The sequence below is a fragment of the Melanotaenia boesemani genome, chromosome 3 (genome assembly GCF_017639745.1).
Source record: "Melanotaenia boesemani isolate fMelBoe1 chromosome 3, fMelBoe1.pri, whole genome shotgun sequence".
In the NCBI taxonomy this organism is placed as follows: Eukaryota; Metazoa; Chordata; class Actinopteri; order Atheriniformes; family Melanotaeniidae; genus Melanotaenia; species Melanotaenia boesemani.
This window is the reverse complement of record NC_055684.1, coordinates 33,589,982-33,614,743: the sequence shown is the minus strand read 5'-3', so window position 1 is coordinate 33,614,743 and position 24,762 is coordinate 33,589,982. Positions and strand designations below refer to the sequence as shown.

The window sequence follows — 24,762 nt, the reverse complement described above, 5'->3', positions numbered from 1 at the left end:
GTTGGTGCAGACTCCAGTGCATCACACACAGACTCATGTCATCTGTGTTTGACTCTGCTCCACATGTTGCTCAGCTCAACAGTAAGAACGTTGTGAAAAGCTGGTATTATTTATTATTAATAATAAATAATAATATATGTTATGAAACATGCAGTGTTTCTTTGTAGTGCTTGTTGTAATCAGACCGTGATATGATGGCTGCCATATGGTGCGAAGGCAGGCTAGTTGACAATTTACACACGCTCACGTCTGGCTGTGCAGCTGCATGACACCAACATGCTTGAATGAGAAGTGGATCAAAAGTCATACATGTTTTAGACCATTGCTTCTCTTTTGTGTGCGTGTTGCTTTTTGTAGGTGTTTCCATGGTAACAGATTATATGTGTATCTGTGTGTTAGTAATTGTGCTAATAGTATGATCGATGATTCATATGTGACATAAACACCATTCAAGATTTTGCAGTGAACTGGAGGCGATAATGAATACATGACAGTTGGTATGTGTGCTTGAGATGCCAATCATGCATTAGAGATTAGAACAACAATCGGTGGAGGACAAAAGAAGTGTTTCCCCAGTAAAGATGTCAGTAACCCACTCGCAATTTGTAGCGTCTTGTGGGAGCTATGATTCTGCAACTAAACAAAACTTTTCATTTATAATTTATGTCACTAGTGTTGTTTTTGAACGATTAAACAGATATATTAAGTTGTCTCTTTTTTATATGTAGAGCTATTTCTGTGTAGGCAGAAATATCTGGTAAAGAAGTTACAAGGGAGGGATGATGTCACTTACCAAGGTGTAAGAAAAAAATACAAGGAAAAGACCAGGAAACCCAGAGCGCTGCAGTTAGCACACAGCCAGTTGCAGGCCTCTATGTTTCATTTATCCGGTGGTGAAGGGTGAACTTGATTTATGACTTTGATATGTGAGTTTCTAACGTCCTACACACTCAGACGGAGGACTGTAAGAAGCTCACACTCTGCATTATGTAGGTACAATGTGAGGTGAAAAGTAACACACTTTTTAGAAATTTACCAAAAAGTTTTGTTTTACAAAGAGGCATCGGTGTGTTTCTCAAGCATTTGTTAGATTAAACGATTTAGTTTATCCATGTCAGTGTGTGTATGTACGTGTGTGTGTGTGTGTGTGTGTGTGTGTGTATGTGTGTATCCCAGAGTCTGCCTATGGCTGTAACCTCTGCAGCTGACATTGAGTCCTGTGCTGCTGCCGTTTACCGAAGTAAAGCACAGTTTAATGACGGGGCAAAAAGAGGAGCCATGCACATTCACATATGCACACACATACATGCCTACATGTGTATAGGTGCACCGATGTGCACACACAAGACCAGAGGGTTCCTTCACAGTTCCATGTGTTTGATTCCTATTCTTTTATTTTTAATTATTTCTCTGTCTTCTGAGTTGAGAAATATTTTATGTTTGGAGAGTGCCAAGTTATAATCACTAATTAGTCCTCCAGGCTCTTTCTCTTGCCCCCCTCCATCTTTTTCTCCTCCTCTTTGTCTTTTTCTACATCTCTCCCTGAGCCAAGTGTAGCCCAATTAACACCAAACATAATTTCGTGTCTGTTGTGACTTATATATTAAACTCAAATTCCAGACAGCCATACCAGACTGGCTCAATGAACCCAGTGTCATCAATTCAAAGAATTAAACAGACTTTTTCTGTTCAGCGATACAATGAAAAATAATTATCCAGCGAGCTTTTTATTTGCAAATGGGCCCGTCTGTGTGCATGGGTTTTAGATTCTCAGATTGTTGGGATCAGTGTTTCACTGCGTTTCAGTCTAGCAGATATTTCAGGAAGGACGGGGTTCACAAGAAACTGGGATTAACCAGGTTTTGCAAGTCTAGTCGATGAAAGCCAGGTGTCTGAGGTATGACTTAGCGTTGACTTTCCTCTCCTTTCTTACCCTCTCTTCTCCTCTCCTCTGTCCTCCTACCCAACTAAAAATGCTGCCTCTTCCTCTGGCTGTGTTTTCTCCACGTTACACAGACCCACTATTTATCTTGCCCTCTATAATTTGACACAAAATATTGTTAACTGGAGACACAGAAATATATTAAACACTGAGAATGTGTTACTGTGAGTGTGGGGGTGTTGTGTACGTGCTTAAACTTGATTGTGTGTGCTTGTGTGTGCATGTGTGTGTCTCTGTGGGAATTTTAACTTGCTGTTTGAATCCAAGCCCAACAAAAAGAAGTGAATGACCAGCAGACTCTGCTTTAATAAGAAGCCAGACTGTTCTGTAGAGACAATACTTTTTGTTTCCATAAATGTCCCCTCATAGAACCTCTGTAATATCCGAGTCTTGTGTGAATTAGATTTAATTCATTGGAGGCAGATAAAGCATTCATATGTGTATGTGAGTGTATGTACTTGCACACACAGACAATCCTTGTTAGTCTATTCTGGGAACTTACTTTATGTGTAGAGTTTTGTCCAGATAGCTGTATGACTTTATCTAACTTTGATAACTTTGTGCTTTTCTGTGTGTTCAAGAGTCAAATATATTTTTAAGCACCATGAGGCAATTTTGTATGTTTCCATACCCACATGAATGTGAGTTATAAACAAAACACCACACTGCAAACCTTTTTGATTTCGATGAGGTTTTTCTTTTTTCTGACTAAGTAATAACTGGAGCATGGGGACTTGTAAGGAATATGCCTAGTTCAGGATTTCTGAAGTCAGTACATATTTCATACTCTCCACTCATGTTTTTGAATGCAAGCTGATAATTGTAGGTTTGGTAGAAGTAGTGCAAAAAAGTTTAACAGAGTATAAAATAATAACTGAATGGATGAATTATATAAAAATATCTGTAAATCCTTTTCAACATACACGAATAAAGGTTCACTCCTAATGTGACTATGAGATCTGCATCATATGGCACTCTCCTGGTGCACAATTATTCAGCAATTGTCTAAAATTATGAGTATGCAGTGAGCAATCTGTAGACAACTAAGACTGTGTGAGTTCAACATGAGTCATTTTATGTTGCTTTTTCAAACTTCTTTATACTATGATTTGATGATGAAATAATTATTATTCTTTTTTCTTTTTCCATTATTTTCTTTTTGTATAGTTTCTTTTTCATTTGTTTATTCGAAATAAATTCATTCATTCATTTATTCATTCATTCATTCATTCATTCATGCTTCCTCGGTGTGTATGGAGTATGTAGAGGTGTACTCAGCAATAATGAACTGGAATAACAAGCATTAAACTGTAACCCACTCTATGAAAACTGAACAACTTTTGAAATATATTTAGATATTTGATGTATCCAAAATCTCTTTGACTGCTTGGCTAAGCCTTTTTAAAAATATATCATACAGCTATATTACAGCAAAACAACAAAGGGATCAGTAACTCTGAACTTCAGTGTAGCCCTCACTTTTTTCTCTCAGTATGCATTCAGCATCCATTTCACTGGATTCATTTCTGCACTTAGTAGAGTCTGTCTGCAAATTTACTGTTTCTGGCCTGATGTGGATTCTTTCTACAGATTCTTCTTTGTTTTTTTTCCCCACAATGCATATTTGAACAGATACTGATTATGAGTATGACTCACTTTTGAAGTGCAACATAATATTCATGATTAAAGAGCACAATTTGTCGGATATGTTTCAGATGAGCGTACATTTGTGGGTTCCATGCACAGTTGCCTCTTTAAAGTTAGCACACATCATTATTAACTACCTATCTCACAGCTTATCCAAGAGGAGTTAATGTTTCATTAAGAATTCCCAAACTCTTAATAGCTTTTGTTAACACAGTCAAACCACACATATCTATTTGTAAGAAAGTTGAAAGGGGACCACGTTTGTTTATGATCTGTAAAGTTGATGTGAGCTGAGATTGTTAGCTTTGTTAATGAGATCTCATGGATCTGAGTATGTTGACCTCATATGCTTCAACCCACTGATGATCACTTGTAGGCAGCAGCTCCGTTTTTAATTAAATCTGGTAAGAATATGTAGTTGTAAACTAAAGCGTTATAAATGTTATTCATTTCAAAGTAGAAATACAACATCATAACAGCTCAATTCCAGATGATTGTGGTGTAGCACTTTTATTTATTATCTTTTAGCATCTGTTTGCTCATTTTGAAGAAAGGAGATGCAAATATTAAGTTCTGAATGTGAATGATCTGTGTACTTGTCTCCTCATAGATCTCGCTTTGTCACAGGAGTTGAAAGGGTAAACTGGCTGCCCAGTACATCATATCAGCACAGTGAAAGAACTGTGGGTCTCATAATGCTGTGACCAGCATTTTTCACTAACATTATCCTAAAAATTTACACACTGACTAGATTTAACCTGGGCCATATTCTGGTAAATATGCTGTTTTTCACACTAACTTTAATATAGGGTGAAACATTTTGCTGTGTGTTTGTGTGTGTGTGTGTGTGTGTCTGTGTATGTTGCACTTTCAGTAGAAATTATGACATCTGAGCAGTTCTATTCAAAAGTGCACATCAAGAGTCCTCAAACTGCAGCATATTGTAGCATCACGTATTTCTCTGTCTGCTTGTCTCTATCTTCCTCTTGTTCCCGCTCCCTCTTCTGCCTCGCTGATGCATGGATTGTCTACTCTCATATGGAGTGTGTTTGTAAAAGTCATGGTAATCAAATTTTGCCGATTCCTAGGGATTAAACAAGGTGGCATTTGTGTGTATGTGTCTGAGCGAGAGTGTTCTGTCCCCATCTACAATATTAGCTGTGTACCAAGGTCTGTATTGTAATGCAGCTGTGTCATTAGTCTAAGACCTGCTCAGCTGTAATATATCATCTATCATCTTGGACTCAAAGGAGGAAACTATATATGGAATACTGATGCTGCATTTGCATACTAGCAGAGCAAATGGTATGTTTAATTTTGTCAGTGTGCAGTATTTAGCGGTAGATGGGTCATCATAGAAACCTAAATGCTTTGTGCCTCAATAACATCTCTACCAAGAATCAAAAGATTAAAAGTAGTGTCCATTCATTCAGTTAAGTGTTTGAAAGTGACGTTGCTAACAACAGTGCAGTTTAGGCAAATGTGTATATCACATTTCATATACAAGACAATTCAAAGTGCTTTACATAAAACAATAAAAGCATTACAGATGGTGCAAAGAACTTTAGTTTAAATGGCTCTGTAATACTTGGAACCATATCCCAATTAGATCATTATGCTGTGGAAGTGTTTTCTCTTAACTATAGCAAACATGGTGACAGTATAGTTACCTCATTCAAAAAAAAAAAAAAGAAAGAAAAGAAATTATATAAAATACATTATATAATATTATACTTAATTATAATAATATAATTCAGAACACCACACACGCACGCAAATATATATATATATATATATATATATATATATATATATATATATATATATATATATAGCTGTATTTGTGTGTGTGGTGTTCTGAAAGAATGTTTTATAGAAAACTTGCCAGCTAGCAAGTGAAAACTTTGCCCAATACGCAACATCAGCATGACTTTTTCCAGTGAGATTCTCAGCTACACTCTCTGCCTGCTCTAAGGTGTCATTGCATGTTGAACTAGAAAGTCACACTCCATTACAGTTCATATGAGGTGGAAAGTTACCAGGACAGCCCAGAAGGCAATGACTGATGTCTGTCTCCTTTTCAATCTCTAAAAGTGCATTAAATTAGCAATTATTAGATAGCTTTGCCAGAGCTATATGCAGTTAATGGACGGAAAACAACTAGAATGAAAGCAAACAAAATGTCTCCCATAGGCAAACTGATATGCCTGCTGTCTCATCTAAGCAGCAAAAATGCTGCTTATTTCTAATCCTCTTTTTGTTTTGTTTTTTTATTTATATACATGTATCTTACATTGTAAAGAGGGAAAAGTTAAAGATAGCGTGCATTCTTTGGCGCCCACTGCATGAGTCACAGTGCTTGAAGAGAAGGTGATGACACAGGGCTCCACCGTGCATGATGCATCATCACCACAAACACTATATGAAGAGGAGCCCCTTTGGATGATGATACCACACACTTGCAAACATTTAACGTCAAGCATATTTTTCACTAGATACTTATGGCATCAGTTCATGTATAAAGTTAGATATGGATGACTGCAGTCTGTCCTTCATGCAGCGGCTCCAAGCAAAGTTGTGGAGAAATTTCAGGATGTATCGGTCTGTTTCAAGCTGAATTCAAAAGTAAACAAATCCATTCTTTTTACCACACGATGCAATAAAGAAATTTTTAACACAGCCCAAATTATGCTGACTCCCAATGTGTAGTTATGGTTCAAGTAAAAAAAAAATGAACAAACCTGTTCTGGGATTTAAGAAATAATCTATTTAACCACAGAAGAAAATTCCATCATTTTATAGGAAGTGCAGTTGCAGGAAAAAATGAATTCTTTGGGGAAGGGGTTAAATTAGATTCTACGTCTTTGTTCTGTTGCTTTTGGCATTGTTTAATTGTCAGTAATAACTGGCAGGTGGCCAAGTAAAAGCACATCATTTGGTTAGCTTTTAAAAAAAAAAAAGTTATTTTTTAGCAGAGTGAGTGTTGCAGATTCACTCCTTGAAGTACAAGCTGGCAATCATCAGAGTTAAGAATATATTTGGCAATGTTTTATCAAACCATGTGAGAGGTATATCACATTTTGCAATACCCTGAAAGAGCGAGTGCAGGTATAGCGCCCAGGGCTTCGTTTCAGGCAGAGACAAATCAAAACCGCTCAACAGTGGAAGCCTGTCATGGGGCAGGTTTGATTTAATGCTAACTATTGCCTAAGATTGTTTTTAACTCCACCTGCCTATCTCCTCTTCTGAAGTCTTCAGATTTGTTGTCTGTGTAAATCTGTAAATTGCAGACAATTTGTACATGTGTAATTTGGTGCTTGTCTTTGGCAGTTTGTTTCTGAGGTTTGAGGGGAGTAAAATATGCATGGCTTCAACATGGTTGGGTGCAATTTTATTTTTCCAAAACGACAAACAAATGACATGAAATCTTTATTTGGCAGAAGCAAACGATTCTGAATTGATTTTTTTTTTTTTTTTCCAGGAGAGAAGAGTCCACATGAGCCCCATGAGTTAACTAGATTTGTTTGTTTCTACTGAAAATTGAGCTACAGTGATATTTACCAAGAGCACACACACTCACGCACACACATACTGAACAGGTGCTCAAACTCTCATGCACACAAGCACGTATGAACACAAATATGCTTCCTTCCTTAGTTGCTTGAGGAGGAGACAAACCTAAAGATCGCCACAGAGACCCATCTTTCAAATTTATTCATTAAACTCCCAAATGCTCCCCTTAACGAATGTAATTAGAATATGGTAATGAGAGAGGGCTGAACCAGGGAGTGTTATAATACGCTTAGCAGCACAGAGGGAGAGAAGAAGAAGGAGAGACAGAAAAGAAATAGAGGAAGGGAGTTAGAGGAGAGAGAACTAGAGAGACTGACTGACAGGGTGCCAATTTATGTCTCGCTGTAAACAAGTATTTATGCCAATGAGAGGTGGCACACACTTTCTTTCACCCCCCCCCCCCCCCCCCCCAGTCTTGAATCTCTGGCCTTCCATCTCTCCTCAGCCAACCAAGCCTCCTTAGCCACAATAACATCAACAGTTGCCAAGATAAGCCTCAGAGGGAGGAATGACTTACAGTGAGCTCAGGCAGGGGTTAACAACAACCACTGGAGGCCCCCTTTATTGAGATACTTCACCACCACCATCGCTCTCTGTCTTCTTCCACCTCCCACTGGCAAACTTACCTTCATAATTAGAATTTTAAAATTTACATCTGTTTATGTGCATGCGTGTGTGCATCCTCTTCTGGTTAACTTTGCTTGAGTTTTTGAGGACTCTGTCAAGCTTTATCCAAGACGCCCTAGCACAGCAGGGTATCCCGGCATTGTGTTTGACACCACGCACCTGTTGCCGACTTTGATGTGCTCACCCTCCCTGCTGAGAGAGAGGGGGCCGTCTCCTCAAATGCAAATACAAGGCGGGAGAATGAGGACAGGTAAGGTATGCCAGAGAGGGGACGTCTTTAGAAAAATATGATTGATGTTCCCCCAGTGGATTGAAGCTCACTCTTCCTTGCTCTCAAGTCTTTACTAAAGGACTTTGTGCTACTTTCTGTACTTTGAGTGCATATGTGTGTGCGTGGCCACCTTCACTGTTTAGACCTCTGTAAATTTGGGGATGAGAGGGAAAAAAATGGGTAAGATGGAGGGAGGAGAGACAAAGGAAAGAGGTCAAACTAAAAGGAGAAAGAGAGAGGGACAGGCGTGACTGATTTTTTTATTATGAAGCCATCATTCATGTAGGCGGCAGCCTCCATATAGACTCATCAGAGATCAAGCCTCTCTGGACCTTTGCATATGTATGTGCATAGTCTTTGTCATGCCTGTGCCTCCCCACCATGCCTAATTGTTGACATGGAAGGGATTTTTGGGATGTCATGTAGTCTGTTTCCTAACTAGGTGACTGAGTCAAGTCAAAACTGAAGGTCTGACCCTATCGTCCACTGATATGCCATTTAAAGTTTGTGGTTGTGTTTGAATGTGTTGGTCCATACAGTTTGCGTCACCAAGAGAGGAGAGAAAAAACATTGACAAGTGATGTTATTATTTATTTTTTCTTCTTGCCCAAGTGACTTTATATTACCGGCCCATTTGTATGCATGTGTGTACAAGTCTTTTATGGCCCTATTTGTGCATGCGCGTGTGTGTGCGTGTTGCTCAGTGTGTGATGAGGTGTTTATATGATAAACACAAGGCAAGCTTGAGAGGAATTCTGATCAGGGGCTTTGCAACAGTTGTTATGGAAACAGCATTAAGCAGTCATATTAGCCAGTGGAGGTAATACAAGAGCTGTTGAAAGTAATGCACAGTAGGGAATGAAGCTGTTTGGGAAAATAATACATACTACACATTACTTCTCCTTGTTAGCAATAGACATTTTATTGTATTACAGAGCAAAATGATCCCTGTCATCCCTCATTGTCCATCACCATGATGAGGGCTTCACATTATAAAAAGCCAGGTTAAAAGAATTTAGAGCCAGTGACACATTATTGGTCTGGTTTGTGTCACCTTAAAGCAGAGCACATTAGTTTGTTCTTTGGCTTGTCTTTGCAGCAAAATCTTTGGTTCAGAGGTTTCAGAAAAGCAACTGTTTCTCCATGACAGTGAGGATTTGAGAGGTCAGTCAGGACTGGATAAGTCCGCCATCCATAGATGCTGTGGACAACTCTGGCAGAGTTTGGTTTCAGCATAAATCTTTCATTTTCATGTTTAATTTACATAAACAGACCTTAAAGCCAGATGTGAAAAATGTAAGGGAAGTCTGTAAAATATTAGAGAGAAAAAGAAGAAAAACGGTTTCAGAACAGTGATATTAATAATAAAATGATAACATACAGCAGTTTTGGTAAGATTGTCTGTCAACATCAGATGCCGACAGGGCTGTTCTGGGAAGGAGAGAACCGGTGGAGGTGCTTAGGCGCAAATTACAGCATCAGCAGACCTCTCCAGGTAATGCTAATGCAGTTTTCTCCCCCACACATGTATACAAGACTTGCCACGCTCAAGGAAATAAGCAGATATAGATTGTGTAGTTGAAAAGGACACTTCAGTTTGTTACCTCCTGTTCTGCCAAAATAAACTGTTCAATGCCAAATGATTCCTGTAGTGAGCCAGCGGCAGCTTTCATTTCAGGCACTTCGAATGGAAGTGACAGTTCCAGTTTATAGACAGCTCTGTTTTCCCCAGATCTCTGTCGGGGTGATGCTCATCATTAGACTTCAAACATGCATACATATTTTCACACACACACACACACACACACACACACACACACACACACACACACACACACACACACACACACACACACACATAAACAGAAAAATATAAATGTACACTAGCCTGTGGCCAGGCCTGATGATGGAATCTCCATTGGGAAAGCTCCTGGAGAAGTCTGTTGCAATGTCTGAGACCACTCCCTTCCACCTGGAAATAATTTCCCTGAGACCAGTGAGTGTGTTTGTGTGTATGCAAGTGCGTCTGTCTGTCTGATTTTCTATACATGCCACCAGTTTCTTGGAGGGAGATGGTTTCAGTGATGCATGAGTGGGAGGTTGATTTCCCCAACTGCAGCACTTGCTCCAATCTAACTTCCCACTCATGCTCTCTGCTTTGTTAGATATTGCTTAAGTAACTCTCTTTCTCACTTTCTCCCTTGTGCACACACATTCAGACGGGATTTTGCTTGTGTTGAGGGGAAGTGTGTATACACTTTCAGCTTGGCCTGTTGTAACGTATTATAATGTAGACTTATACAGACATGCAGAACGTCTGGGCTTCTAGAATGGATCTCTGGAGAAGGATCCACATCCCTACCCGTGTGTCTGTCACAGCTAATGCACATGCATTCCTACTCACACACACACATATACCCCCTCACTCACAGAATTCCTGAAGGGTCAGTGTGTCACCAGGCATGCTCGCAACGCTCCATCACCTTTTTCCACTGGGACAATAACTGTAACTTCCTGAGGATCGACCTTCACCATCTCACTTCTGTCACTCTTCACATGGGCTTCACATGGGGTTAAGGAAGTGAGTAGCAGTGCGTGTGCTGCATGACTGTGTGTGTGTGTGTGTGTGTGGGGGGGTGTTAGTGTGTGTCAGGCCGCTGTTTCAGCTGACTCTTCTGTTTCTGGCTTTTTAATGGCTCTTATGGGGCAGGCCTTTAATTGCAAGTCTCTCTCCCTCTGTCTTAATCCTCCCATCCTTCTGTCTCTCCCAGCCCCTGGTCTCCTCTCTTCTTCTTCTCTCTCCTCCCGCCTCCCACTGGCTGACAGTCACTAGGGGAGCCCGAGTGCCTGGCCAGAGCTGTGGAGGCCATATAGGATATTGACTTGCTGCGGAGTGGTTTGGGAGGAGGAGAGGTGGCTGCCTGTCACAGCTAATGAATAGATGCATAAATGAATGAGGCACTTTTTGTGTGATTGTGTGTGTGTGTGTTGTTGTGCCAAGCTATGGCTAAAAATGTGCCAGGGTGGAGGCCTCTGAGCAGTTTTATGTGTTTCAGACAGGCAGACATTAATAGTGGCCAGCTTGATAGTGATAATTATGAAGGGTGTGATAACAGTCCCTCCTACACACACACTTACATTTATAAACACCTCTATAAATTCAGGATGAGGCAGCAGGGGGTGGGACACAAGGATCAAACGGAGGATACTAAAAAAAACAATCCAGTTAAGTGCCAGCACCTTCCAGCTGCTCCTTCTTTTCCTCTCACCCTCTTTTCCTCCTATGCCGAATCTTTTGTGTGATCGGCGTCAAGCTGAAGTGTTCTCATGCCAAACTGGAACAAACACCTAAACACACACAATTATACACACACACATATACACACACAGAAGATTAGAGACAAAGTAAAGGAAGTCTGGAAAGGAGACTGTTGATCTGGGGGCTGATGAAGCACTGCTAAAGTGTTGATGTCTTCCTCACTTTTGCTTTGTGCCACATTTCAAACACTGATTGCCTTAAGAGGACAATTTACATTTCATAGTCTTTCACAACAAGTTGGTGAAATGGGATCCAGTGATAGAGGGATAGAGAGTGATGTTTGAAGCAGGAAACCAGAGGTGAGAAAGTTCACAGAGCAAAGGGAAAAGGCGGAGTTGCATGAACAACAAAAAAGCAGGCGATATAAACAACAGCATTTCTTTCTCTGCATCGCAGTGTGTCTTTGTGTGTGTGTGTGCGTGCGTGCGTGTGGATATTTTGTTTTCCAGTGCTCTTGGTAGAATGCACCTGTATGACTTGAACTTTCTTTTTCCTTATTAGATTCATATGAGTGTGGAATAAAAAAAGAAGTAGTTTAGAGAAGAAAGGAGGGCTGAGGAGATGAAAAAAGAGCCGGAGGAATTAAGAATCAAGTTAGGAGCGGGCTTTATCTGACGGGAAACTGTGAAACTGCAAAGTGCAAGAAAACTTTTCCTATCAGTACTCTCTTTCAGCTAGTCTATAGTTTGCACCCCCTGTGTGTGTGTGTGTGAGTGTGTGTGTGTTTATGTAGCATGAATGTGTATGAAGGAGATAGCTTTTCCTTCCCAGTGGAGGGAGACATTGGTGTGTCGGTGAGCGTGATTGGTTGTTGGCCCTGAGGGTCTGTCCTCTGCATCTGTCTCCTGACTGGCTACTCTGTGACCAATCAGAGTAGCTAAACCTCACCGTGGCAATCAGATAGTGACACACTCTCTGTGGGCATCAGCAGGTCATCTGGAAATACTTGTTATGTTTTATCTCCCGGTGACACACACGCTATCAGCAATGCACACACCAATATAACCTTTCTGTCTTTTCTCTGTCTCTCTAGGAGATTGCTGCATATCTTATCACTTTTGAGAAACATGATGAGTGGCTGACGACTTCACCCAAAACCAGGTGAGGAGAATATAGACAGTGACTTCCATGCATATACAGAGGTGTCCAGTAGTTTGTCAAAATTTTATGTATCATCTGATTTTCTTAGAAATCCTAAAAGTACACAAGGGAGTCCAATCAAGTGCTTAACACAAAATGTTATACTGGGTCATTTATTTATATAAATGGAATCCATAATGGTGATGATCGCATTGTAAAAAGAATGTATTTTAGTCCTTACCATGATCCATTTTGTAACCTAACCAAGCAGTTTTGATTTATACACCCAACCAACTAGTTTAGCCCAAATCCAGCCATGAAGTTGCAAAGTTTTGTTGTAGTGCTGATTTGACTGGTTGGAGGTGGAGAGGAGAAGCAAGAAAGGTAAAGAATAACCATAACTCTAAGCCAGGGATACCTTCTGAGAGAATAGAAACAAACAACAGAGAATACAAATTAATAACCAATACTGTCATGAATTTATATTAAAAATTATTATATAAAAATTATATTATTATTAAAAAGAGGATAGAGATGAAAAAGGAAAGGAATTCATGGGACGTCCCTCATCAGTTCAAGCCTCAAGTAAAATATTTGCCCAAACCCATCCACAAAGTATAAAAAGTATTTAGGTAAAGTGTTGTTTTGTAAATTATGTCTCAATTTCACATCTCACAAAGACTCTTGATTAAAAGTGCAGCATTAGTTACTCCATCCAACCAACCCCTGCTTCCTCTAAATACAGGCTTTGTGTCTTATTTAACAATAGCTGACACATACTCCAGTGTGGAAATGCTTGTACTTGTATTCTGTTTGTTATGGTGTTTTTTGAGGAATTAAGATACTTATTTAAGGGTATGAACAAATGACAGATAGGATGATATCATTTGGGGGACTTTTTGCATAAATGGTCATCAAACTTATACTAATTTTAAAAACATCTCAAAGTAATTTCTAGTTTTTAAATTTTACCAACCCACAGTCAGATATATTGCATACAAACAGAAGAAATTTCAGACTCTTGTTACCAAAATGTTGTGGTTGATTTGTAGATATCACCCTTACAGAAAGCTGTGTAATAGTTTGTGATGTTAGTACAGATAATACGAAAACAGAAGTATTTTTATTTGAATGAAAAGTGTTATGTTTAGAGAAATGCTGCAGGTACAACCTCATCACATGAAACATGGTGGAAGTATCATAGTTTAGGACAGTGTTGTCCAATCACAGTCCTTGGGGGCCACTGTGATGTATGTTAAGGCGACAGTGGTTCAGAGCAGGTCGTCCAATAATTGGAAGGTTGGAGGTTCAATTCCCACTCCCCCACAATCATCTGTCATTGTGTCCTTGGGCAAGACCCTCCTTGCCTCGGGTGATGGCATCTCTAATGTGTATGAATTTGGGCAGCTGTGGCTACATAGCTTACCATCACCAGGTATGAGTGAGGAATAAATGAATAAATAGATACAATATAAAAGTGCTTTGGGTGCCTTAAAAAGTGCTATATAAATCTAATCCATTATTATGTTTTTAGAGCTGGAGCACAGACAACTCTGAATAGGCAGTGACCTCCAAGGACCAGAGTTAGATAAAATTGACTGGGTGTTTTGAAAATAACAGGAAATTTGAGTCACTGCATATGTACATATTTTGATAAAAAAAAATCCAATGATGCTTTTGGGAATGTAGACCAGTGTTTATCAAATATTTGATGTAGCCACGTCAGGTCTAATTATTGCAATTATCTGATTACTAAATTATACCAGTATATTTTACACAACAGGTCAGGATATCTTTATATAAACTGTATTGATCCAGAAAATGGAAGTAATTTTATCAAAGAAGCAAAAATTTCACTTTTTACCATGGCCAACTTAAAGTTTTAACATTAATCCATTTTAAATAAGCTGTGACCAATGTGAGACCCAGAAATGAAGCTTCTCTGTACAGAGAAATTAGATGAAGTTCCTCCAAGCTGATGTGATGAAATTTTACAGGAAAAGATTTGTTGCAATAATTGTATTTTGCCTTTATTTTGCGCAAAAGTAGATTAATGACCAAGTATAATATTTGTTGTGACTTGTTTTATTTGGTTCTCTTTATCTACTCTTTGAAAAAAAAATCTGATGATGATTCTAAAGAATAATTTACAAACTTTCAAGCATCACAGTACAAACATAGTATCACTTAATCAGTTAGAAACTCACACTGATTTAATCCCAAATGACTAAGTGCTTCTGTTTGAGTAAAACATTAGAGATATATGTCAACTGTCTCCGTCCTGCTGACAGCCTACTCTACATGTACAGAATACTCAGTAACATGGTTGAACTGTAAAGCACATAGTCCGCTGGAAATGGAGTATTAATGAATGTAAATGTATTAGGATAAGTGATGTATAATTCAGACATAGGAGGGGGTGAAGGGAGGGTTAGCATGTGTATATAAGACGGGGGTGTGAAAAGGGATTCACATGTCAGAACTGAATATTCATTTATATGAAATAACCATAAGTAGCTCTTTTCCTAGAATGAGAAGCAGATTAAAGGAAAGAGTGCTGGAAGAAAAGAAAGGGAGAATAAAAAAAACTCTAGAAAAGGGCAAGTTGAATTATTGATGAATCACCTTATTGACATTTACTTTAGGTAATACAGCTGTAGGTATATGCTGTAGAAAAGAGAGATAGAGAGTGGCAATGAAAGTGAGAAAAAGAAAGAAAAGAAAAAGTAAAGTTAAGCAAGTGAAGCTGTCACCTTATGGCCCCATTTTCTGATTCCTGACACCGTTGAAAGCCCAAAGTGATGCCTCTGCATTCCCATTGTGCCAGCTGAAGGACTCGTCTCAGGAGCAGCCGGAGGCCACCAGCACGGTTTATGTTGTGGATGGATTTCTCATTGATTGGTTGTGCTGCCGTACAACCTCAGCCTCAGCAGCAGCAGCAGCAGCAGTCATATTGGTGTTATTGAGCAGCAGTTAGATATAATCCCATTTACACATGACACAAGGCACGATTAGAACAGATTACACCTAATCCCATCAGATGGAAAGGAGCTCAGCTAACGGAGCCAGTGACATTTATGTGAATGTATTATTTATTTATTTTGTGTGTGTGTGTGTGTGTACATGTGGGTGTGTTTGTATCTATATGTATGCACGCATCTGCATGCTTGTGTGTGTGTAGTTGGGGGATGGGGGTGGGGGTGTATAGGGATAACAATCAATGACCTTCATTTCTCCTATCACTAAACTACCTCATCTGTTCAAAGTAAAAACTGTTACCTCCCCTCTGCTTCTCCTTTCACTTGCTCCACCTTCTCTCCTCCCTTACAGGAATCACTCACACACCCACTCTGCCTCTTTATCTTGCCGCCCCCCCACCCACCCACCCCCTTTTTCCTTTCCCTTGCCTTCTCTGTTTTTGCTCTGCTACACCGTGGAACGGTTGAAAAGCTTTTTATATCCCACACATCACAGCCTAGTTACAATCAATAGCATTTATGTCTGCTTGAATCACAAGGTTTGTGAGGAACATGGGCACTGTCCATGCGAATGTATCACTGCGCACACACATCACATATGAACAGGCACGTATTTGCCACCCACACACAAGCACACGTTTGATCTCATCCATCTTCTCCGTAACATAATTAGAATCAGCAGCTCTAAGATGACTCACACTGCTCGAGACAGAGACTATACTTGGCTTTGATCGGAGGGTGGGGGTCTCCACTCCACTAAGAAACTGGCAAGCTCACCCCAAAACAGAACAGATTTAAGGTGTCAAAGAAAATCAGCTCAAAGTAAATTCAATTTCACTACACACAGTGTTCTGAGTATACTGCGATCCTCGCAGTCCATATAGATGTGTCAACATGAAATTCAGAGAGGAGAGGAGAGGAGAGGAGAGGAGAGGAGAGGAGAGGAGAGGAGTAATAGAATGAATAGAAGAGAGGATGAGAAGACCTGAAAAGGAGAACTGTGGGACTGTAGAAGAAGTAAAAAGAAAATGAGGAGATGGTATGATAAAAGGAGTAAGGCCTTGAGGTTGACTGAGAAGAACAAAGCGAGAGGAGAAAGAGATTTAGAAATGTGTGTTTTGTGTTTGTGCGTTCATACGTTCACACAACTGACTGAGAGACAGGATTTGTGAGTAAATAAGTTAGTTTATTGATTGTTAACAGGTCTGTTCTCTCTCTGTTGTCACAAGATAAGGCACAGAAGTGTTTTTCCTCCTCTAACACACTTGCAAAGTCACATAAACACATACATACACACACACACACCTATCCCTTATGTTTTAAAGTGCAATGATTGATTGCTGAGCAGCAGGTTTGACATTGAGCCCAAAGAACGCACGGCAGTAGGTCCTGCCATCTCTGATATCACTGTAATATCTCTGTCTTTGTACATGTATTACTCCTGGTGTGTGCCTTTGTGTTTGTGTTTGTGCATGCGTGTTCATCCCACCAGGTGTGTATAGAAAGGGAGCTTAGAGGCCAGTGTTCTTGCTGTGCCAATAAATCACCCTACTAAAATATTAACATGTTGGAGTGTGAGGCTATGTATGAGCATGGAGGGGGCACATGAGAGCAGCTCATGTAGCTGTGGGAGAGTTACGCTAACGTCACAGTGCAAAATACTGCTCTGGTTAAAGTTGAACAGTGCAGGCAAAGCTGAACCATTAAATTTTACATCTCCAGTTAGTAATGTGTTTAGATTGCTGTTTCTTTAATATGATGAACATTCTTCTTTTTCAGCATATAACAGTGCATGTCTTGCTGTCTCACCCAGTCTTTTTACTGTGCTCCGCCAGGCCTCAGAATGGCTCTATGATCCTCTACAACCGAAAAAAGGTGAAGTACAGGAAAGATGGCTACTGCTGGAAGAAGAGGAAAGACGGGAAGACCACCAGAGAGGATCATATGAAGCTGAAAGTGCAGGGAGTAGAGGTGAGAAGCTGCAGTGGAAAAACAAGTCGATGATTGTGCCTGCCGCTGAGTATGGTTTCCCAGTCTTGTCCTTAACTTACTCTCCTTGACTTTGAGGAGGCGCATATGTGTAACACAAATGAACACACAAACGGATATGCCACTGAAGCTACAGGCCAATTTGTGGCCTGAAAGCGAGTGGTGCCCCTCTTTCTTTTCCTTCCTCCCTGCTCCAGTCCCTGTCTCCCTTTCTCTCCCTTTCTGAAGGATAAGAGTGTGTTTGGCCCAAGGCCAGGAATGATGTCAATGCCTCCTTCAGCAGTACAGAGAGGGGTATTGATCCAGTCTCAAGGCAGTGTCTTTGCGTGTGTGTGAGTGTGCGTGTTTGAGTCACATCAGCCAGCTCAAAAATTGATTATTCAGCAGGAATATACCAGGAGGTGAGAGAAGTGAGCATGCATGTGTCAGAAACAGAAAGAATTAGGTGGAGAGAAGAGCAAAGAACAGACTGTGAGGAGGGACATTAATGTTTACAGGGGGCTCAGTGTGTTTGAAGTAAAGGTGAGCAAAACAGACGAAAAAGACATAAAGGCAGTAATTGAGATCAAGTATTCCTCCATTTATTTACAATCTCTCTCTCAGTCTTGGAGTTACATCTCGTGCACTTTTGTGCATTGCAGCTGTATGCATACAACACATAAAGAAAGTGTTTCTTTCCTGCTACTTGATCAGTAATTGTTTGTGTCACCTCTTCCCAGGACCCCTCAAGCAAGCAAGTAAGCAATGTGTATAGCACGGGATGAGAATGAGGAAAGCAGCAAGATGAGCAGAGAGAGAGAAGGAGGATGGGGAGAGGCAGGAAGCATGAGAGAAAAACATAACCCTGGATGGAGAGCCTCCTCATATCGAATGGAAATATATGGAAATGCACTCTGCCTTTGGCAAAACACACTTTAGATAGAGGGCGGGCTACTTCTGAGAAGAGGGAAAATGGTGACAAAATATAAGTGCGTGTGAGTGTGACTGAGAAGAAAAAAAAAACAGCATGCTTTATGTGTAAATTACATACTGCCTGATTGCAGAGAATTTACGTTTGTGGCAATTTTGTATTTAAAAACAGCCACTTTATATGTGTGAATGTATGTGAGGAGTGTGTGTGTGTGTGTGTGTGTGTGTGTGTGTGTGTGTGTGTGTGTGTTTGTGTTTGTGTTTGTGTGTGTAAGTCTTGACTTTACTGCATTCGAAAAATGGTGATGGCGGTGACCTTGATAGAATCCTGTCATCGCTTTATCCCTCATCTGTCAAACACCTCAACACTCTTTTCATTAAGGCTGGGTATTGAACCTTAATGCATTTAGAGGACTAAGAATTTTCCATAAAACAAAACAAAACATGGAATATGACTTTTAATGAATGGTTATTCACTTATTCTCTGATTAGACAGATGCATTCATTGTTTTATTCCTATTTAAAGTACTGAAAAGCACAATCCCGAAATCCCAGAAATGTTGGTATCAGACTTGCATGCGTATAGAATATTTCATGCTCAGCTCAATATTTAATACCATATTAAATTTTACAGACACTCTGAGGTTGTGCAGATTTGTATATCAACCTTTGCTGTCCACATGTTTGGTCTTTTTTGCGCATGTAAAAGCATCTTCTGCCGGATGGAGTCCACACTGAACCTACTTGTCTTCATTAAGTCCACATTGACGGGTTGCTTTCGCACACCCTCTTTGTTTTACTTACTCTTACTGGTCTGTCTTATAATGTGGTGAATCATACAACTTTGCAACTTTTTGTGAATTCCAACTAGTTTATGCCCTTTCTGCAGATGTGGTGAATTTCAGTCTCTTTTGCTGCTATTGTCAACATCAGATTGATGGTATTTTACAAAAGACATTAGGAAAAAACACATACAGCATGTTTGCAATTTACTTTTTGCACCGCAATCGATACAACCTAAGTGGGTATAACCTAAGTTCTCCTCTCCTGTTCTCTCCTTCACTGTCCTCTCCTCCTCCTCTCCTTTTGCAATTTTTGTCTTGCTTCCTCCCTTTTTCTTTTCTTGTTAACCACTGCAATCTCCTCTCCTCTACTGTCCTCTCCTTTCCTCTCTCCAGTGTCTGTATGGCTGCTACGTCCACTCCTCCATCATCCCCACCTTCCATCGTAGATGCTATTGGCTGCTGCAGGTAAGCCCACCACCCTTTCCCACCTTGCCTTTTTCTCACACAAACACAAACAAAATGGGATTTTGACTAAAATAATCATAATATGGTGATTACTGCAAAGCTCTGTGGTTTTGTCATTTTGGGTTATTTCCCCTTACATTATGGCTGTTGTATAACACTATTTTCAGCCATGTTAAGTTTTATCTCACATTCTTCCTTAAATGTGACAGCTAGAAATTATACAGTATATTAGTTTAACACAAAGTTTCACCTGTAAGATTTTGAAAACAAAAAGCGAAGTTAAACCATAAATGAGCAATAAAAAATCCTCCTCGTCTAAATTAATGAGGTGGATTCAGACTGCTGAAAATACTGTCACAAGACTGGGTGGATAATAAAACTTTATGTTGTTTGGCTGACTGGCATGTCCTTCCTACACATATAGACGGCAGTTAAATATACAAGACATACAGGCCTCATACAATGCAACATCATGCAGGGGAGTTAAGATATTTCTTTTTTTCCCAGGAGTTGACAGTAACTTCCTAAGAACAGTGTGTTATCTAACCTTGACTCTCAATTCTTGCATCAAGAACTCAGGTGCTCTTCTCTATGTGGTCCTTTCAAAGAGAATACCCTGGAGCTACGAATAGCACACATAACATGGTCTCACAAACACACACACACACACGTATGCAAAGGTGTCTCCTGTGTATAAAAAGTGTGTTGCTTTTCATAAAGATGTTGGACTCACTCTGCTGCTCATGTGAGAAACAACAGACTAGCAGTTGTGTGCACAGTCCTACACACACACACACACATACAGGTCTCTCCCGCTATTGGCCATGCAAGAAACCATCACCAGGACCTCATCATCTTCTGATGACACGTTGCATGATGAATCTCAAACATGTCTGCATATATTTAAAGTGCCTCTTATTATCTTGCTGTGCATTTCAGAGAAAATATTCGACACCCTTGTGCATTTCAAACGAGCAAAGGCATACATATGTAATTTATAGTAGTAGTAGTAGTCACATAGATTTTTTCATAATTTGTCATGCAAAATTTACAAGGAAATGTCAGCCATCTCTGTAAATTGAAATATTACACCCTAACCCAATATATGCATTTTTTTTCTCAGCATGGCCCACAAGTTAGAATCTTGCAGTCTGAAATTATAAAGGGGGAAATTTGACTTGCTTTATCTGTAATGTATCATTTTCTGCTCTTTGCTCAGATATCAAAACACATCAGTGAATATGATCATAAATCAGTCCATGAAAGCTGTTGCATTGCACAGTATGATGATGTAGCAGCCCACTGTGCTACCCTCCTTTGGAGAGAAAAGTGTTCCACCTCAGCAGGCCCACCCTCTAACCTGAGTCTGTCTACTGAATCTTTCATCAAAAGAAGGCTCTCTCTTGCTTTCTCTCTCTCACACACACACATTCACACAAACACACTTGTTGAATCATTCATGGGTTAGAAATTCCATAGGTCTGCTGGTGACCTACAGTATAGTGAGAACTTAATTCCCTCTGTATCTCTCATTCTTTCTTCTTATATATCCTATATCACACACACACTCACCCACCCACCCACACACTTATACACAAACTCATGTGCAGCGTTAAAGAAAGTGATGAGTGTGCTCCAACTGTTAAATCTTTTATGGGCAGGTGAAAGAATCTTATCTGACATGTTAAGTCTGACCTCTTCCACGTCCTCCACTTTCTCTTCCTCTTTCCTTTTCTATTCCCCCTCCCCTACTTCCTTTGTAAATAGTGTCTTTCTTTTTATTTTCTCCTTTATTTAAAAAAATGTATCAGTCAATTAATTCATTGATGGCTTGTGACAATAACATTGCGGTCCTGTTTCTGTTTGCTTTACCCTGTGCTGTAGAACCCAGACATTGTGCTGGTGCACTACCTGAATGTACCTGCAGTGGATGATAGCGGGAAGCCATGTGGTCCTGTCCTCTGCTCCATCAACACAGATAGGAAGGAGTGGGCCAAGTGGAGCAAGGAGGAGCTCATTGGACAACTCAAACCCATGTGTGAGTTACCTCTACTTGAACACTTTTTCACCTTCCTACTCCAAAGCTCTCATGTTTCAGCTTTCACACTTTACCTACTCCTGGGAAATATGAGTCACCTGGGGGCCAGTAAAACAACGAGTAAGCTTGTTGCAAAGTGGTCAAAGAGGATCCTGTCCATCACAATTCATCATAGTCTGACATTTGGTTGTCTTATAATGGTTACTACTCAATATTGCACACTCGTATTTTTATTTGGAAATAATCTATTAATACATAATTTATCATAATTTAGAAAGTTATCATGGAGTTATGCGACAACAAACTATATTTTTATATGAAAATTATTCTTAAATTGGCAAATGAGTGACTTCAGTTATGTGACACAATGAAGCAGATGACCTCACCGAACAGAAAAAGAGGTTAGCAGCCTCAGGTAAATTATAAATGTAATTTTTTTTCCTCTATAGCATAATGTTGACATCAAAGACGCAGTGAATTAAACATGGGTACCTACTTTTGGTGCATTTTAAGGCGTTACATATTCCAAACGGTGCTCTAGCACCTACCAAACAAAGGCAGTACTATAGTTTTAAAGCTCAGAGGGTTCTCACTTGAAACTCAGAGTTGTTTGTCGATTCAGAGACACCATAGTAAAATGGTGGCACAGGTCATGTATGTGGACCCACAGCAAGTAGATATAAATGCTCATTCTAAGAGAATATAAACTTAATTGTTATTTTAGTAAAGTTATTTAATACCAAAAGAAAGACAATTTTTAATTATATATTACATTTTTCTGTCATTGACCTTTGATGTGCTGCACCTTTAAACCGTTGTCATTTCACTTTGGTCAAGAATATACCATCTATCATGCAGTGGTGGAATGTGATTTACAACATTTAATTAATGTACCTGAGTACAAATTTGTACTTAAATTGATGTCTTTTAATTAGACATTTGACCTCAAATTGAGCCTTCACTTTATACATCTGATGGCTTCAGTTACTTGCTTTACAAATTCCTGTTTTTCATCTAAAATCTCAACTTGAAAATGTGATGCTGTGTCATTAATTAAACCAGCCAACTGTTTATACAAGTAAAGCTAAATCCATTAGTCAATTAGATTAATCATTTAGCTGACTGACACAAAATTAATTGGCAACTATTTTGCTAATCATTTAAGCAATTCATCATGTACAAACATTTAATGATTCCAGCTTCACAGATGTTAAGATTTGCTCATGCCTACATCATATTTGATAACTTTTAGGTATGGACTGCTGGTTTCACTAAATGGGCTTTGGATGACTGGGACAGTGTTCGCCAATATTTTCAGCAATTTTACCAACCAAAGAATAAATAAATAATTTATTTCAGTGGAGATCAGATTAATTAGAAGTTTATTCCTCAACGAGAATCATCCTTGTTCAACATTAAAACACTTCTTTTATATTACGTAATTAATAAGAGTTTGCATTTTGTTCCTACTAGTCTGAGTTCTCTCCAGTTACTCCAGCTTCCTCCTACCATGCAGAAAACAAGCATATTAAGTTAACTGGCCATTCTAAATTGATCTTAGGTGGTATTATTGTTTGGCACAGGACTGAAAACTGTGAATGGTGTACTGCCTCTCTGATGGCAGCTGGGAGGCTCCAGCCCCCTGTGACCCTGGGTGAATGGAAGAACCATGTAACATTCAAAACATAGCAGTCAGTTTAGACAATTTTGTGAATTAATTTACATTTAAGTAAATTTTCTCTAAATCTATTCACATAGCTCTACTTATAACTACAGTTCTAAGAGGTTTTGATGCTGTGTAAAATGTAAATAAAAACAGTACAAGGATTTATAAATTTTATAAGTGAATATATTATGGAAAAAAAAATAGAAAACAGAACATATCAAAGGTTAAAAGTAAGACATTTTACTATTTCACTAAAAATTTCATGGCAGCACCATGAGACCGCCTTTTGTAAACGTCTGGTGTCAGAGGAAACCAGCTGTTAGACCATTGTGAGACAAATGTAATCACATTTTATCTGATATACATTTCTAGCTGCTCAAGCTAGATCTTTTCTGCAATGAATCATGAAATGTTTTCAGTTTGAGAAAGGTCTGGACTGCACGTTGTCCAGACCACCCCACAGACTCTTCTTCTACACACCCATGCTGTTAAATTAAATGCAATATGCAATTAGTCATTGTTTTGCTGAAATATCCAAGACCTTCTTTGAAATTACATCACTGAATGGGGCATATGATGTTCTCAAACCTGGATATACCTTTCAGCATTGATGGTGCCTTTTCAGATGTACAAGCTGCCAATTCTTTTTGTATTAGTGCACCTTCATGCCATGACAGATGTAGGCTTTTGACCTGAGCACTGTTTACAAGTAAGATTTTTCCTTTATTCTTTAGTTTAGAGGATATGATTTCCATCTCAATTTAAATTTCACTTTGTGTGGGCACAGAACAATTTTTGAATTTGTTTTCAAAATTTCTTCTTCCAGTTGTTCCTTATGAGTTTTCTATTCTTTTGTTGGCCCTATCTCAACTTTTTAAAGACGTGTTGCTGCCATCAAAATCACAAGTTAATTTCTTTCATGAAATGGTGAAATGCTTCACTTTCAACATTTAATGTGGTTCCTGTGTAATTTATGTGAATACAGAATTGCTTTATGATATTTAAAAATCACTGAATTTTGGTTTTATTTACATTTTGCACAGCATCCAAACTTTTTTTTTAATTTTGGGTTAAATATTAAATGCAGGACATTCTGCTTGTTAAAGGCACATCTGTATAATGTTAAAAATACAGAATACAGATATATTTAATCTAACCCTAACATTTTACAATCTGTTCAATGTCATGGAAAAACAAAATGCCAAAATAGAAAAATAGAAAAAAAAAATAAAGGCTTGCCAAAAGATGTTTTAATTGGCATTGTCATCATTTAAAATCTGATGAATAAAAATTATCAGATGGCAAAATATATTTAAAGAGTTGATTTTTTAAAAAGTCACTGTATCCTTTCTTACATACACCTGAATCAGCCAAGCTTTCTACATAGTTCCAACAATCAGCACCATGCTGCCACCTAGAGGTTGACACAAATTCCAACCATGAAAGGGAAAAACATAAGGAAAGAAGACAGAG

General features: G+C 39.1%; 1 protein-coding gene across 1 annotated transcript in view; it reads left to right on the top strand.

The window, feature by feature from the left end:
* The window catches only part of LOC121636979 (calmodulin-binding transcription activator 1-like), a 53,889-nt gene that overhangs the window by 10,691 nt on the left and 18,436 nt on the right, over positions 1 to 24,762 (top strand). The window contains exons 4-7 of the mRNA XM_041980843.1: positions 12,413 to 12,480; positions 17,273 to 17,408; positions 19,514 to 19,585; positions 21,470 to 21,623. Coding sequence (XP_041836777.1) covers positions 12,413 to 12,480; positions 17,273 to 17,408; positions 19,514 to 19,585; positions 21,470 to 21,623 — 430 coding nt within the window. The remainder of the gene's footprint in view (positions 1 to 12,412; positions 12,481 to 17,272; positions 17,409 to 19,513; positions 19,586 to 21,469; positions 21,624 to 24,762) is intronic.